Source organism: Halichoerus grypus, chromosome X (assembly GCF_964656455.1).
Source record: "Halichoerus grypus chromosome X, mHalGry1.hap1.1, whole genome shotgun sequence".
Lineage (NCBI taxonomy): Eukaryota > Metazoa > Chordata > Mammalia > Carnivora > Phocidae > Halichoerus > Halichoerus grypus.
Window position 1 is genome coordinate 128,589,619 of NC_135727.1, and position 13,896 is coordinate 128,603,514.

At 38.7% G+C, this 13,896-nt stretch overlaps 1 protein-coding gene across 7 annotated transcripts in view; it reads left to right on the plus strand.

Annotated features, from left to right (window-relative positions):
• NLGN4X (neuroligin 4 X-linked) overlaps positions 1 to 13,896 on the plus strand; it is a 289,462-nt gene that overhangs the window by 155,564 nt on the left and 120,002 nt on the right. For 6 of the 7 annotated variants that reach the window (XM_078065083.1, XM_078065085.1, XM_078065084.1 and 3 more), the window contains exon 5: positions 12,308 to 12,367. The exons of the other annotated variant lie outside the window; for it this stretch is intronic. In XM_078065083.1, the coding sequence (XP_077921209.1) occupies positions 12,308 to 12,367 (60 nt within the window). The remainder of the gene's footprint in view (positions 1 to 12,307; positions 12,368 to 13,896) is intronic. 7 annotated transcript variants of the gene reach the window in all.

The window sequence follows — 13,896 nt, forward strand, 5'->3', positions numbered from 1 at the left end:
AGGATCAAGGTGTGGGCAGGGTTGGTTTCCTCTGGAGGCTCCGAGGAAGAACCTACCCATCCCTTGCCTCCCTCTTTGCTGGTGGGGCTCCCAGTAACCCCCGGTGTTCCTTGACTAGTGGGTTCCCTGCCTCCATGTCCACATCACTTCCTTGTCTCTGTGTCTCCATCTGTCTTCTCTTCTTGGAAAGACACCAATCATTGGATTGAGAGGCCACCATAAATCCAAGAGGATTTCGTCTAATGACATTGACAAAGACCCTCTAAATAAGGTCTCACGCTGACTTCTCAGTGCATGAGTTTTGGGGATGCTGTTCAGTGCATGACCGTGCACCAAGCTCTGCCCATGGTCTAATGCTGCCTAACTCCCCGGTTTCATTTTTATCAGAGTCTCCTGACCCTTTTCTGAAATGTTTTCTCATGTCTTTTCATCTTTTTAAATCCTGGTTCAGGGCACGTCTCCTTTGCTTCTTCAGGGGAAATTCCCCCAACCACCACAGATTATTAGTGGGTTGCCAAGATGTATATTGCCATGTTATAGTCACATGGTAACCAGCCCATGCATAATTTTTTCATGGTAGGAACTTGAAAATTTGGTGTGATTATTAAATTAATCGTCTCATATTCTAGGAGACTATGGGCTTCATAAGAGCAAAGACAGAGTCTCCTTGTGGTCCATCTACTCAGCCCTAGCTTTTTAGAACAAATGGACAGTAGGAAGACTCAACTTGCCTTCCTATGCAAAGCATTCTGTAGTTCTGACAGGGAAGAAATGGAGATTTTGGTCCTGGCTCTGTGCTGTGTTTCCCACATGGGCATTTCACATAGTCATGAAAGGAGGAACAAAGCATCCTATGAAATGAATTCATGCACATAAATATTGTCTGCGCATCTGGTATGGTCTGAATGTATTCTCCCAGATTTCACTGGTTGAATGGCTAACCCCCAAGTTGATGGTATTAGGAGGTGGGGCCTTTGGGAGGTGATCAGATCATCAGGGGGAGCCCCCCATGATGGGATTAGTGTTTTTGTTTTTATTAAGTGAAAATATTCTTTTGGCAAATGATGTTTACTTGGCCTTGTTCTAGTACTTCATAAGATATTTTAAATGGTGATTTTTCTGTGTATAATTTTTAGTTCTTCTGGGCCATAATTTCCCCATTTTTACCTTTATTTTGACTTCATCCTCCTTGAATTCATGAGCATCATGGAGTTTAATTGTGCTTGATTTATTAGATGATTGGAGTGTTGCTTCCTAGGAATTCTACTAGGCATTAGGGAGGATATAGTCTTGGAGTCTGTTCATCTCTGAAAATACCTTCTTAAAGGATGGATTGGCAAAGGTTTTCTACCAGAACCTGATGGATCTTGCTCCGTCATCATCTGCACTTGGCATTGCAGAGACTTTTTTCAGGGGAGAGAGACTTTTGTGTGTTTGTCATTGTCCTAAAGATGTTTGGGGAGCTACGGCAAGCACATGGGCAGACAGAGCACACATTGTTCCAAGTGCATGGAAGTGGGTTGGAACCCCAGGAAAGGGCGCATGAGGAGACTTGCGGGAGCAGAAGGAGGGATGGATGGCCACCACGCTAGGACGCTCTTTGCCCTTCCAGGCTGTCATGCTTCATCTCATCCTTCCTCCACGTGCCTCCTGGAGCATTTTCTGGCTGGCCAGCACCTTTGGCTTCTTTGGGAAATCCTGCATAGCTGAGGATGCCTGCATACCTGAATCTCTAGCCCTCAGTCATCCCAGCCGGGCATGTGGGGCCCGGGGGTGGGGACAGTCAGTAGAGCCTTTGATGCCTTTGCTACGGCTTACCTCCTCTTGCACTGGGTGGCCGTGTGGGCCGCCGTCGCCTCCAACCAGGTCTGCTGTGGCCCAGAGACTGTGTTTTCTACTTGGATGCCCGGGGTTCTGTGTTTTTCTTCACTTCAGTAATTTTAAACTAGGTTGCCAGGCCATGTCTCTGGGTCTCGCTCTCCCCTTGCATTATTCTGCGAATGACAGGGCTGGTAACTCAGAAATACCATCTTCACACTCAGCTCTGGTTTCCCTCAGGTATCTGCTTCTCTCCATCTTCCCCATCATCCCGCTTCTGTTCTTCACGACTCGTTTGCGTTCCCTTTCTGTCCCTGACTTACTAACATGGCTGATGGACACAATGTGACTTCTCCTTTGGATTCCCTTCAGCGAGCCTCCCTTTTCTTTATTTTAGGTAGACTTACATAATATAAATTTGTCTTACATATATATACAGAAAATGCAAATATTTATATATTATATTTAATTAAGCATGTATTTATATATATAATATGTATTAAATACTTATTAATATGTATTAAATATTTATAATACATAAATAAATAATAAATACTCACTAAATATTTATAATATAATATATAAATATATAATACATACTTATTAATACCTAATATTTATAATATAGATAAATAATAAATACTCATTAAATATTTATAATATAATATATAGATATATAATAAACACTTATCAATACTTACCAAATATTTATTATATAAATAAATATATAATAATTAATATTCATTAAATATTTATAATATATAAATATATAATACATACTTATTAAATATGTTTTATATATTTGTATAAGTATATATACAAGATAAATATATATTATGTATACAAAATAAATGTATGTATACAAAATAAATATATATTATATATAAATTTAAATATATATAATAAATACTTACTAATACTTATTAAATATTTATATTTTATATATTTGTATGTTAGAAGTACATATACAAAATAAATACATATTATAGATATACAAAATGTATATTCTGCGAGGGCAGAAGAACTGGTTTTACCTTCTTCAAGCCAGAATTATTGACACTTGCATATTTTTTTTCAGAATCGCTGCTAGAATGATTTTGTTGTTACCAAAAAATCTTACTATTTTTAAAAATATATTGATATTGTTACACACTAAATTTCTGCCACCAGAAGCTTCTGATTAAAGACAAGTCTTTTATGTATCTCAGATTTTATATTATACAGTGTGTCTTACATGCTTCATAAGGTATGATCAGACCATTTATTATTGTTAATATGAAACGGCTTCTTTTTAGATATGTTAATATTCATATGTATGAAAATTTATTTTGTGTATTGATTTCATACCATCATAACTAATACCTCATCTACCCTAATTTATTTAGTTGATGTTCTGAATTATTTCCCCCGTGTACATAATCATATGCAAGACTGACTTTATTGTGTCTCCTTTTGAATATTTTCAGTTCTCATGACTTATATTTTTAACATATTGACTAGTACTCGCAGCAGTATCTTGAAAAATGATGGTCGTGACATCATTTACTTGTTTACGCTTTTAGTGGAAACTCACATCGTTCACCCTTCTCCAGAGCGTGTTCCATGTAAGGATATGTCTGCACTTCATTGGCAGGATTACAAAAATGTTCCCTGTCAAACTAAATATTCCAGATACTCAAATCCTCTAATGAAACATATCAATTGTGCCAAATGCTATTTGCCATCTTTCAAATCCTTAGTTTGCCTTTGATCTTTCATTTGGTTTCCATTCAACTTTGCTCTTTCCACGGTTCATGAGACCCGTGAAATACCACCCTTTCTTCCTCTTGAACCATGTTCAGCGTCCCTACCATAAACATAATTCCTGGTGGCTCATGACATAGTCTTCTTTTAAAAGAAATGAACATTTTATTCATCAGAGTGGTCACCAGAAGACACATCAGAACGTGCTCGGATTCCTTACGGTAAATTTGTTTGGTGTATGGTTGCCATTTGAAATGCCCTTCTGCTGCAGAGCATCCTGTGATTTCCTGCATTTGGAAACCTCGATGGTCTTTACACCGGAGGAGACGTCAAGAGTTGATCATGAGTATCTTTCTATTGAAGTTCTTCTCTCCTCGTGGTAGTTCTCTTCCAAATTATCCTTACATGAAGATGTTCACATGGATAGACGCAGTGTGCACCTAGTTTCCCCCTGAAGACTTACTTCCGTGGTGTCTTCTATCTAAGGTACACTTGGGTTTACGAGTTTTTCCTTACAAAGAGCGTGCATTTTAGTTCTCTCTCTCTACACTTCCTGTATCTCAACATCGCCCTTGACCTGCTCTTCCTCTTCTTTCTGTCTCAGGCTGTTCTCTTTTTATGCCTCTGCACCGAAGAAATTACGTCTTATTTTTACTCCATGAGAAATGGCCAATGGTTTATCTAAATGTTCCCTTAGAGTTTTCCAAAGGTTGTGGTTATCTTTTGTTCTATGCCACTCCATTCCCATTCTCTTTCCTCATCTTTGGGCAAGTCAGGATGTACCCACCAAAGATGTGTCCCAGCAGGTGGATCTGTGAGAGGTCCTTCCCTGTACCAGCAGTCCGGCGAGTCCTCGTCACTCAACAGGGCAGCCCCAGGCCTCCAGCACACATGTCTGGGGGGCTCCTTGCCAATGCAGACCCTTAGCAGTTGTTGACCCATTGAACTGACCCTCAAATTCCATTTCCAACAAGGTACTCTTCCAGGCTGCACTGTCCCTTACTAAGACATGAAGTAAGTATTAGTTGACATTAAGTATTAATTAAGTAGTAGTTACTCTAAGTGTTAGTGGACCCTCTAGTACTCTGTACTAGCTGAGTGTACGGAAAAGGATATTAAGCACCTACGGCTTTTCCTGAATTGTCCAACTCTGCAGCAATTGGCTGCTGGCCATTTCCATGCACCCACCCGCTCTCTCACCTGTATGTTTAGGCTGGTTTAAATTTTGTCTAATTTAAACCCATACCTAGAGATGTTGGAGACAGGAGATTTTCTGAAATAATGCCCAGGCAACATTTCCTAGGTTTGTTTTTTTTTTTTTTTTTGGTTTGTATAGACAGGTGCTTCTTCTCTGTGATACATGGCTACATGTAGGGAGGTCCCAAATGTTTTATTTCCTATCACGTTTATAGAACAATTCCCAATGCGGTAGTACCATAGGAAGATCCTTGAGCAAGACTGAACTCTCTTTAGGCTCCTTAATAGGGTTGATAGAAATCCACCAGATGTAGCCTTACGTTTTCTGTTGTTCTTGGTTTCCTGTGATGTTCACATCTTTGTCTTTGTTTTTATGGGAATTCCGTTGGGAAATTTGCATTGCGGGATGCTATCTAGACACTATAGGGAGTTACTTCTTAAGGGTTCTTAGGGAGGGACCCTGCAAAGGAGAGGTTTTATCCAAATCTTGGAAGCTTGTTGGGATATTGACCAGCAGGGAGGTGTGGCCATGGCAGCAAGAATGGGTTTTCTTGGTGAAGGACAGGCATTTGAAGATATTTTAACACTATTTACCACCTTCTTATTAACTCTTTTTTATACTGTTAAATATTTTGAGCTGAATTTCATCCTTCCCTGTTTCTAAAACTGAAAGTAATAATAATATAAACCAAAATCCATTACCTGGAAAGATTTTCATAAATACCTAAAATTGCATATAATTACCAAAGAAATGAAATCATTAAGCTAGCAGTGACTTTGTCTGTGGATCTCAAAATAACATGCTTTTAAAAATGGAACTCATTTAGCATAAATCTGTAAACACCTAGAGAGATATTAAGCTTACATCTTGGCCCGAAGCAAATGCTTTATGGGTTTATAATAGAATGAGCTGATTGGCTTAGAGTCATTAAGGGTATGGGATTAAACAGTTGTATTAAAGAAAATCCCATTGAAATCCCATTGTACAATCACCGCAAGGTATTCTTTTCTAAAGTCATACAATGCTAATGTAAATATATAATAATGTTGAAATCAAGGTAAATTAGAGATTATCAAGAAGTGTTTAATAAAGCTGGGTAGTATTTTACATTTAGAGCATTGCCTAAGGATTCTGAGTCCTTGGAGGTAATGGTTTGCCATGTCTTAAAAAAATCTCTTTATCACTAACGCCTAGGAGTGTCTCCAAAACACAAGTGTGTCCTTCAAGTTCATTGCCACAGTCTTGCATAAAGAATGGGCCATCCTTGATAAATGATACTCTGATGATTCTGAGACCCACCCCCAATCAGACAGGTCTCTGCATTTACTCCTGTTTTTAAGGTCTTAGGGCTTACTTATCTCTGTGTTTTATCATTTATTTCCGGATGCCAAACACAGCTACCTCGCCAGAGACTAACTTATCACATTGCCTAAAACAATTTTCCCCATTTGCTCAGATGTTGCCTTTTGTGTTGATGTGATGTGTTGGGGTCCTGGGTTGGAATCCCGAAACTGTGGCAGGTTGATCTCTTGGATCAAGGTACTTGGACCTCTGTTCCCTCCAGTTGTCTCATCTGTACAGTGGGGGGCAAAAATCGTTCCTGACTAGTTTTCAGATGGTTATAAAGGATCTAGAGCAGCATCCGTCCCCCTCATGTATTAAGCAAACATTGCAATTTATTTAAGAATAGTGCCATAATGAAATAACTGTTGTAGTAATAGAGAGACCAGCAGGATGAGTAAAGGGAATGAAGCGAACATTTTTACTCTGTCACAAGCCAGTATGAATTAGAGACACGGGTGTGTGCTGTGAAGTCTACGATGTCACTGGGTCCCCAACTAGGTCTTGCATTGCTTGGGCAAGTCATCCACCTTTGGTCTCCTTCAGCTTCTTGACCTGTAAAATGCAAATGTCAAGTAGAAGAAATCTGGGCTCCTTGGAAAAGTATCTGATTCTAGAAATGGGGCAGGAAATAGACAAGCTGAGCCTGGATCACTTTATAGCAAGTAAGTGCTAACAAAGCAGAACAAAACAGAACAATCCAAATAAAACCAAAACCAAATCACAGTGATGGGGATAGATCGAAGGGGCACAGAAGCCAAGTAAAAAGCATTCTCACTGGCCAATGCTTGAGCAATTTGTATAAATAAGTATAAAATAAATATCCATAACCTCATATTGACATAAATGACTGAATGAATAAATAAAACAGGGTTTATGAGCTTCTTATTTCTGCTGTAATCAATCAACACATTGTTAGTGGCTTAAAACAACACAAATTTATCTTACAGTTTTGGAGGCCAGAAATCCCAAATGGATCTCACTGGGCTGGAATCAAGGTTTTGATAAGATGGCATTCTTCTTTTGGAGGATCTAGGGGAAAATGTCTTCCTTGCCTTTTTCAATTATAGAGGACACCTGCATTTCTTGGTTGACGGCCCCTCTTCCATCCACTCTGAATCCACTTTCGATTACATTGCGCCCATCTGGTTAATCCTGGATCGTTCCCTTGTTTAAAGGCAGCTGATTCTTACTCTTAATTGCATCTACAAATTTCATTCCCTCTTGTCATGTATCATACCATATTCTCAGTATATGTAGATCCTCTCCTTCAACCTCTACTCCTGAGGTTTGGCTGTGCATATTGACTTCCTTCCAAAGAGTATGATACAGAGAGGGGCAGAGAACATGTAATTTTACAGTGGAGAAATTTGGCAAACATACCTCAGCCAGGTGGTCAAGGCCAACGTCAGCAGTGATGAGTCATGGGGACAAGCATGCACCCTTCATATGATGTGATCAGGAGGGCCCTTTATCTCTGTGGGCTTCCTCCCCAAATTTCATAAATTCTCTACAAAGTATTTCTCTTCCATTTAGGATACAAAGTACTCCTTTAAATAGTCTTACTTCAGAAAATGATGGAGTTAGAGCACAAAAAGGGAACATGAGAAGAACAGGTATAAAAAAATGATGGACATCCTTCAGGACCAGGGACATTAAGATATTTTATTTATAAAATCATACTTAAATTTTAATAATGGAACAGCTATATATTTGTTTGAGGTTGCTTAAATATTCTCTTTAAAATTTAGAGCTATTTCCCCATGGAGGTTTGATAGAGAGGCTAATTATTAGATGTAAAGGAATATTTTTTCTGGCATTTGGGGCAGATGTGGAGAGGGAGGAAAAAAACTCATGGTGTGTATGGGTTTTGAAATGCCTTTTTTTTGGCATGCTCAAGACGGGTTTACTTGGGAATAAATTCCAGCAGAGCCTATTTTTCCGTAGTTCATGATTCTAACGAAATTAGATATTTAAGAGAACTCCGTTGGTTTTGAGGTCATTTAATTAGCTATATTTGCAAGGAAAAATACAGCAACAGCTTATTGAAAAAGAACAAAAGGGTGAAAAATTAAGTATACATAGTACATTAAAGGTGATATCTAATTATGTTTCTGGGTCACACTTGCTATCTACAATTAATTCAAAATTGCGGTTGGGCAAACACTTTCTGTCACAATCTCAGTGGGTGATTTTTTTTGTTCAGTTGACAAGCTCATTTGAAAATTCGTGTGGAAAGGCAGAAGATCTAGAATAAGTAAACTACCTTGAAAAAGCAGGAGAAAGTTGGAGAGCTTCTCCTTCCCCGTTTTAAAGCATACCCGAAAGCTATATTCATCGGGACAGTTGGGGGCTCCTGTGGACAGAAACACAGGATGGAATATAATTAAAAGAGTCCAGAAATAAATACAGTCCTGGCATTTATCGTCAACCGGCTTTCAGCAATGGTGTCTCAAGAATTTAATGAGGGAGAAATTACTGTTTCAGTAAATGGTGCTGAAACAATGGGATATTCAGATGCAAACAATGAATTTCAACCCTACCCTCATATCATACATTGGAAGTAACTCATACTTAAAAGGTGTAAGAACTACAGCTCTTAAACGTTTAGGAAAGAGCATAAGACATCACTTCTTGGTCTTTTGGCTACGATCAAGTGTAGGAAAGAGCATAAGAGAAAATCTTCAGGGTCTTGGGTTAGGCAAGGATTTCTTAGATATGACATGAAAAGCACAAGCATTGAAAGAAAATTGATAAAAATCTACCTCGTCAAAATTAAAAACAAACTTTTGCACTTCAAAAGACGCCATTGGGAAAACCAAAAGAGAAGCCCCAGACTAGGAGAAAAGATTTGCAGATCATATATCTGGGAAAAGACATGCATCTGAAAAATGTAAAGAACACTTATATTCCAATAATAGGGGACAAAGAACCCAATTTTAAAGATGGGCAAAATATTTGAGCAAACATCCCACCAAAGAAGATGGTATGTGAGAAGATGCTGGACATCGCTATGTCATTAGCAAGCTGCAGATTAAAACCACAAGGAGACACCATTTCACACCCTTTAAGATGGCTATCACCAAAACGATAATGCAAGGCTTGGCTACAGGATGTAGAAACTGGAACCCCTATGTAGGCTGATGGAAATGCACCATGATGCAGCTGATTTGGAACACAGTGTGGCAGTTTCTTAAAATATCAATTTGCCCTATAAAATAGCAATCCCACTCCTAGATATCTAACCAAGAGCCAGGGAAACAAATAACCCAACAAAAACATTGTCCTCAAGTGTTTATAGCAGCATTATTCATAAGAGCTGCCAAATGAAAACAGTCCAAATGCCCATCAACTGATGGATGGAACAACAAGATTTGGTGTGTCCATAAGGTGGGGTATTATTCATCCATACAAAAGAATGAAGAACTGATCCCTGCTATAGCATGCAGGACTTTGGAAACAATACGCTAAGTGGAAGAAAGCAGACACTAGAGACAACATAGGATATGAATTCTTTTATACAAAACACTCAAAAATGGCGAATCTAGAAAGATAGAAAGTAGATTAACGAGACTGAGGCTAGGAACATGGAACCCGCAGTTGGACACAGTCTTTTTGGGGTTGATGGAAATGTTCTAAAGTTAGTTGGTTATGCCAATGGTTGCACAAGTCCATGAAAAAGTCAGCGGATGTTATGCTTTGATGAGTTGATTTTATGATATGTAAGTGATACGTCAGTAAAGGTCTTAAAAATCACACTTTGGCTAACAGAGAAATTTGGCGGGGAATCAAAGAGGCAGGAGGTTATCCCAGATTGCTACTTTATCCTTGATGGAACTACGTTATGGAAATTGTGAAAGCATTACTATCTTGAGAACTTTGCTCTCTCTGTTGGGGAAGAGAGAGCATCCAGCCCGAGACGTATTTCAGATCACTCCCATTTTGCGCCCTGACAGTGAGCCTGAAGGCACGGAGAGGTGGGTCTTAGGAGAGGGTTCTGGCGTTTCACTCCCCTGACACCTGGCTTGCAGAATGGACTTCGGGCTGATGCCAGGACACAGCACACAGCTCGGAAGAGAAGAGAGATTCCGAACAAGAATATTCAGGAAGGGGCAGGATTATAAGGACGTGTTCCTGGGGAGGGTAAAGTGCAGTTGTGGGGTCTTCATTAAAGAACGCCTTCTCCATGTTGAGAGCGTGTGTTCTGGACGCTGCGTTAGAACAAGAGGGAGTCAAACTTGAAAGGAACACATTTTGTTGGAAGGAATCTGCTGAATCGGGGAGTACCTTCTCACTCCTGTGGATTTGGCTACACCTTAATTTTTTTCCAGCCATTTTTTTTTTCTTTTTAAAAGAAAAAACTGGCCTGTTTCTATAGAAGCTTATAAAATCTTCTTCCATGAATGAATGGAATTTTTTTTTTTCCCGAAAATGAGAGGACTTGTTTTGTAAAACAGTTTTGTGTATCGTTCACGTCGCGTACTTTAGGAAAGGCATCCCTTTTAGGCTCCTGTACACAATTTCATCATAAATTCAAGTCCATGAGTTCGCTTTGAGATAGGTTCTAGACTGATAAACCCTGACAAAAACATCCCCAAAGACAGTCAAGCTCATTTGATTTTTTTTAAGGTTTTTTCTTGTGATATTTCAATGCAGTGCTGTTGTTGGATATAAATAGATTTTGGTATCAAGCTAATGACTATAAGAGATTGACATATCAATGTCATGATACTTTCTAAAGGTTTGGAAATGAATGTGTTGTAAGGAAGAACAGGTGGGTTCCGACAAGACTCAACTCTACTTTTAGGTAGATGAGGTTGAATTACTGGTAACTTGGAGTTTCAAGGGGTCCCAGACACCTCTTCCTGGCTGTCTTCAATGACCTTAAATTAGAGGCTTGAAATTATCTAGAGTGGGAATAGTTAAGCCTCAAAAATCAGCAAATCAGATTTCCCACCCACCCACCCAGGTCTGCTTGCTAAGAAGTGTTGAACCACATAAAATGGACAATATGTAAACCGTAACTGACCTACAAAAACAGCAACTTCAGATCTTGGTTTTGAAACATGATGAGTTCCTTTGAGTTAAGTAGAACTTCTAGAAGAATGTCATTCAGGCACTTTTGAAGTTACTGGATCTGGGATACGCATTCCCCCAGGGCCATGTCTGTCTATAAAAAGAAGACAATTGAGCTAGTTAACCAAACAATTTAAGCAATATGAAATGTTTTAGCGTGTTGTATCTGGAAAATAGGAAAAACCAAAATGGTGCATTCTATATACAGAATGTGTAAGAGAGTGTTTTTTGGTGTAGTTGGGGACGCCCCACCTCCCATGGAGATTCTTAGGTTAGCTTATGTTACAGATCATCAAGGTAGGTGGTTTTATTTATTTTTCTTGAATTCAAGGAGCAATGACACCAAAGTAATATTTAATAAGTGTTTCAAACACAGAGAACGTGATGTATAATGTTTTCTCTTGTCTTAAGAAAACCTTATTGAAAATGGTAGTTGTGTTGTTGCTGTTTTCTTTTTATACTAAACAGGAGCAAGTACTGGGTAATAGCTCTCTAGCCACTGACGAGAGGTGACTGTCATGATTTAAATTAACAAATTGACTGACATTTCTGATCTGTATTTGAAATGCTCTGTTTTAAGTTCTTCTGCATGAAATGAATGTCAATTTTAAGTGTCTTATTGAAAGTCCTTCTGTGTTTATTGCATAAATGTGTTTTCTCTTACCCTATGGAATGTCCTAACGAAAGTGTATTGGTGACATTTCATGAATTTATGTAGATTATCACATGTTAAAATTAGAGGAACATTGAATACTTCATATGCATTTCTTTTAAGAATGTGGGAGATCCTTTTTAATAATTTAATTTTCTTTTTTTCAAACTCACATTAGCTCTTTTTTTTTTTTTGCAGTATTATCATTTTAACCCCCAAACTGCATTTTCACAGGATAGAGAATATTTTTTGCAAGTAACATTTTGAATTTGTTCTTCTTGACATCTTTATGTTTTTATGCATTTTGCATTGCCCTATCTCATTTTTTTGAAATCCAAATGTAACAACTTTCAACTTTTTGTGTGACATTTTTTTTTTCTTTTACTGGGTAGTATCTCTCTCTCTTCTGATTTTTTTGCAAACCTGTTGTTTTTGAATTCTCTTTTTTCCCTTTATTTTCCTTCTCAATATGACCCCAGGAGCCAACACAAAGAAAAACGCAGATGATATAAGCAGTAATGACCGTGGTGAAGATGAAGGTATTTTTTGTTTTTTCAAAGCTCGACCCTGATGCATGATTTTATATCTCTCTCTCTATTTTTTTTTTTTTAATTTCAATCTCTTTTTCCTCCCCTTCTCTGAAACGAGTACACTTTTGTGTGCTTCTTTATTTCCTTCTTGTTTGGAAACCACTGTCCCTTTTAGTCCCAAGGACCCTGTACATGAATGCAAACCACCTGTGAGAAGTATAAACGTTTCTAAATATGAAATGAGTAAAAAAAAAAAAATGTTATTTACAAGGAAGCGCATCTTCTTCTTTTTGTTTTTTCCTTTTTTTTTTTCTTTTTTTGGCTTGGTCATAAGAAGAGAAAATGAAATTTTAGAACATGCATGTATATGTTCTTTTCTTCCTTCCAAAGGTTATTTTGTAAGTTATATTGTATTTTGGAGCTTTGGTCTTCTTAATTCCTTCTACGAGCTGCCAAACTCTGAGAGACACCTTCGTACAACTTTTTGGGTGTCTGGCATTTCTGCTTTTGTTTGTTTCTTTTTCTTTTTTCTTTTTTTTTTTTTAAATATACGGATTTAAAAATAGGTTTCAAAGAATCTTCTCTGGTTCACAGTGAAATACATGAAAAAATATTTTAGCGAGATGTTATTTCTCTGAGGGCTGCTCTTTAGCATTTAAGGGGGTTGGTGGGGAACAGGGACAGCATAGATCCGAAAACAAAAAGGTCAGAAACCCTACATCTATGCCTTTTCCTTTTCCCACCCTGGCTAGTTTGAAAACTTTTTTCACCAATCACCGCCCCCCCAAATGTTTGGTTGCTATGGCAAGTTGCTTGGTGAAGGATCCCAAGTTACTTGACAGATTAGACACCGGATGTCAATTCTTGTTCTTGACAATATGGAAGATAGTGGCCTCCGAGCGAGAAGGAGCGCAAGGTATCCCGATGCCTTCAGCAGAATCCATACTTTCAAAGAAAGCAAACGGCCCAAGTATGTTGCCGTGCAGGCCCCGTAGGGTGGGGGAGAAGCACCTTTCTCCCATCAAGGGGGAGCAAAATGCACGGACCTCCGTTTATTTAGCACAGAGGACGAAGGCCCTTGAAGAACTTTTGGGTTGGGGGCTGACAGGCAATGTAAGGCAGGGAAGCATCCGGTGAGTTCTACCCCCCAGGCAGTGAGAAGTCCCTCCGGGGGCCCTCCCCTCTACAGCTTGCGTTACTGGCTTTGACCTCTTTTCTAAATCCACTGCAATCCAAGAAGTTTGGCTCATGTTGCTTTCATGCCTGCCTCTCTTCACATTGTTACTATTTTACTATTATTGTCATTCCCCTGCGTTCGCAGCGCTGTCCCTACCTCTGAACGTCTGTTTGCGAGATCTTTTGTGATGGCCTTAGGGGGGAGCATATCCTGCACCTGACTCGCCCGTCCACCTGTCCTTTGCAGACGGCCCCGGAATACCTGCAGTCTTATCAGAATTAAAAAATGTATTAAAACAAAAAAACTCTTTTTAATTTTAAAAAGATTCTATCAGACCACATAAAAATAAGAAAAAATGTAT